The 3,462-nt window shown below is 49.6% G+C and overlaps 1 protein-coding gene across 1 annotated transcript; it reads left to right on the forward strand.

Moving 5' to 3' along the window:
- Positions 1-2,001: 2,001 nt before the first annotated feature.
- Positions 2,002-2,721, forward strand: LOC135821710 (GATA zinc finger domain-containing protein 10-like). Its single transcript, XM_065334708.1, has one exon. The coding sequence runs from the start codon at positions 2,002-2,004 to the stop codon at positions 2,719-2,721; it is 720 nt and encodes a 239-aa protein (XP_065190780.1).
- Positions 2,722-3,462: the final 741 nt, after the last annotated feature.

A 3,462-nucleotide genomic window follows, 5' to 3' on the forward strand; every position in this document is an offset into this window, starting at 1 on the left:
TTCGAGGGGAAGGCAAGCGCAACGAAAACGAGCAAAAGCTACAGTCCCAACGGAACAAAGGATTTCGATTGTAACTGGACGATGACGAGACCAGTACGATATTTGACAAAGCGGTCTAACTACAATTCGAAGCAGCAAAGCAGCACACAGCCATTCTTTGGTCTTTCCATAACCTTGAACCTTCCAAGTTGGAAGGCTGTCGGTTAGCGCTAGGGAGATGTGTTGAAGCTAGGTGTCAGGACGTCGAATGTCTCAGCACTCTGTCAGTTGTTGCCTAGTTCTTGCACTTTCTGACTGTATATATGTAGGACTCACACAGCAGTCAGGCCTCCAATCACTGCCCCTAATACCAGTCATAAAATCGCAAATCCTCTAATACCAGTCACCAGTCACAAACAATTCACAGAGAGCCAAAAACAAGTCACCAGTCATTCGCCTCAAAGCCTTTAATGCCACCCCCAACACACATACACACCTATACGCGGTGGAAAGTAGCACACACATGGCATGAAAGACTAAAGACCAACCCACCCACATATACCGCATAGCACATGTACACACAGCACATGAATACATGAATGTTCATGAACGATTTGTTCCTTCTTCACAGCAAATCAGATTAAACAGCGATGTCCAGTCATACTATCACAAAGCTAATGATGCGACGACCAGTCATACACGCACACACACAGAGCATAGCACATGTACACACAGCACCTGTCCACATGAATGTGTCAATACAACGTGCCCAAACACACACACACAAACATGAACACATGAATGTTCATCAATAATTTGTTCGTCCTTCACACAAATCAGCGGAAACGGCCGCGTTGAGGAGTCAACCGTGTAGGGAAGGTACACCAATCAGCTGGCGGGTAACTGAATGTTCAAGATCTTGCCATTGACACAAATATACAGGGTAGGAAATAGCAGCGGTGTTTCAATACAACACACACACACGTAATTTCTTCCTCCTTCACAGTAGATCAGCGGGAACGGCGGCGTCGAGGAGTCCACCTGTTAGGGAATGTGCGCTAATCAGCTGGACGGTCACTGAATGGAATTGTGAGATGTGGTGCAGTCTCTCTTAGCTTGATGTGTGCCCTGGATACCTTCATGATCTTGCTATTGTCGGCTGATTTAACCTCGTTCAGAATGAAGTTGCCTTCCGCTCTAATAACTCAAGTGCAGGTTTGAGTTTTTTGAGGTCTGTAGGTTTTCGTCGTTTTTTTTCGCAGCCCACCCGGCATCAGGCCGGAGTGGAGCCCTTAGGAGACGTAGTGTAGAATCGTAGCTTAGTGTAGAGTAGGTGATATTTTGAGTAGCTGTCACACCCTGACCTACTCTCCGCCATGGACGAGCTGGCAGGTGAACCCCTGAGACTTCTGTGCAGTCTCCCAGGCATCGAAGCCAATGTCATCAGCTTGATCCAGCAATTGTCGTCGTATTTTAGTGAGTCTAGAGATAGAGAGGAGCGCGTGAAACGGCGTGTGGATGAGCTATGTGCACACGTTTCGGAGTTACGAGGCGAACTGAGCTCCTTGAGGAAGTCCGCCATTGCCCCCATGCATGTCGACCAACAGCAACAAAAAGGCGAGGAGGTCAAGGAGAGTGCAGCTAGTAGTACGAATAGTACCCGTACGCTAACTGGAAAGTCTAAGCCGCGCGCAAATAGTGAAAAAAAAGTCAAAGCAGTAGGCAGAACACGTGGGAACGCATACTGAACCCCGTACCCGTAGCGCTGCCACACCCTGGCACGCAGGCAAGACGGTGCCCTCAGTGGACACGGAAACGGAGTACAAGGATAAAGCAAACCCGGTATGTACTACAAACCACAGTCCAAAGGTCGCAGACACACAGACAAACACTGTGGGTTCGCAGCACGTTCCACCGCTACCTGTGGATGATGACTCATGGCAACTAGTCTCTTCTGTCTCCCCTCGCCTTAGCGTCAGGCGTGGGGTCATTTGGATTGGAAACCTGCGCCCAGCTATTAGCATGGAGCAACTGGAATCCTTTATCCAACAACGTGCCCTGACAGCCAATCAGCAGCTCACGATATTTAGTAGCAAACTGATCAGCAAGGCTGATGGCAAGGTCGGTGCTCGTGTGACGATCAGCCGAGCCTCAGTTGAAGCCCTCACACAGCCAAACTTCTGGCCCAGGCCTGTTTATGCACGCCCATGGGTTTTTCGTGATGAACAGAGAAACGCAGCAGACAAGCAACAACAGGAGCAACAGCAGAAGACACAGGAAAATCAGCACCAGGAATCTACACTAAGTCTTGAACAGAGAAACACAGCAGACCAGCAGCAGCAGGAGAAGAAACGGCAGGAGGAGCACCAGAAGACACAGGAAAATCAGCATCAGGAATCTACACCTGAAGAGCACCAGCATTTGCAGACAGAACAGCAGAACCTGCATACTGCATCTAGTGACAGCCAATGCCCTGCATCCAGTGACAGCCAATGCCCTGCGTCTAATGACAGCCAATGCCCTGCGTCCAGTGACAGCCAATGCCCTGCGTCTAATGACAGCCAAAGCCTTGCATCTAGTGATGTCCAGCAGGACAGTGGCCAGCACCAGCCCAAGCTTCAAGATACGTCAACTGCGTCTGTTCCAGCCAAAGCCACGCCACCTCGCCCTGGAAAGCGTCATGCAGAAGATTCCATGTCGGGAATACCATGCAAAATGCAACCTTCATCTAGCTCTCAATGAGTAAGCTAAATCCAGTTGCGCGGGAGTTCTACCCTCAGGCTGCTACCGTATCTATTAACAGACTGCCACAATCTCATTCAACACATACCACCATTGGATTCCTTAACATCTGCAGCCTGCGCTACATGATAGACACGCTGTCCGCTCTGATTAGGGAAAGGACATGGGATGTTGTTGGGATTGCGGAGACATGGCTGGACGCGTCTATATCTGATGGAGAAATGAACATTGAAGGATACAGTTTGGTGAGAAATGACCGAATAGGGAGAAAAGGAGGTGGCGTCTGTATTTTTTACCGGTCCTACTTGCCCATCAAACCACGGCCGGATCTCAACCAAGGGAACACGGAGGTAGTGTGGGTTGAGCTAAATTGAAAGGCAGGCAATCACTTAATTGGCTGCATATACCGACCACCAGATGCGCCAGTCTCCTACTGGTCCACCCTTGCGGCATCGCTGCATCAAGCTGCTATGGTTACCTCAGCCGTCACATTGATGGGTGGCTTCAATGTCAATATCTCGCATTCCCAGCCACAGCATGCCCAGCCACTTCTGGATCTCTGTGGTGCATATGGCCTCACTAATATCGTCCACTCCGTTACGCGAGTCTCACCTCGGTGTCCAGCTGGCACTACTATTGACTTGATACTGACAACAGAGGATAAGGAATTGTATGATTGCCGAGTCCTGCCGCTTACACTCAGTGACCACTTTGGAGTTGAAGCAACCTTCAATGCAAGAC

This window comes from Sycon ciliatum, chromosome 7 (genome assembly GCF_964019385.1).
Source record: "Sycon ciliatum chromosome 7, ocSycCili1.1, whole genome shotgun sequence".
NCBI classification, from domain to species: Eukaryota; Metazoa; Porifera; class Calcarea; order Leucosolenida; family Sycettidae; genus Sycon; species Sycon ciliatum.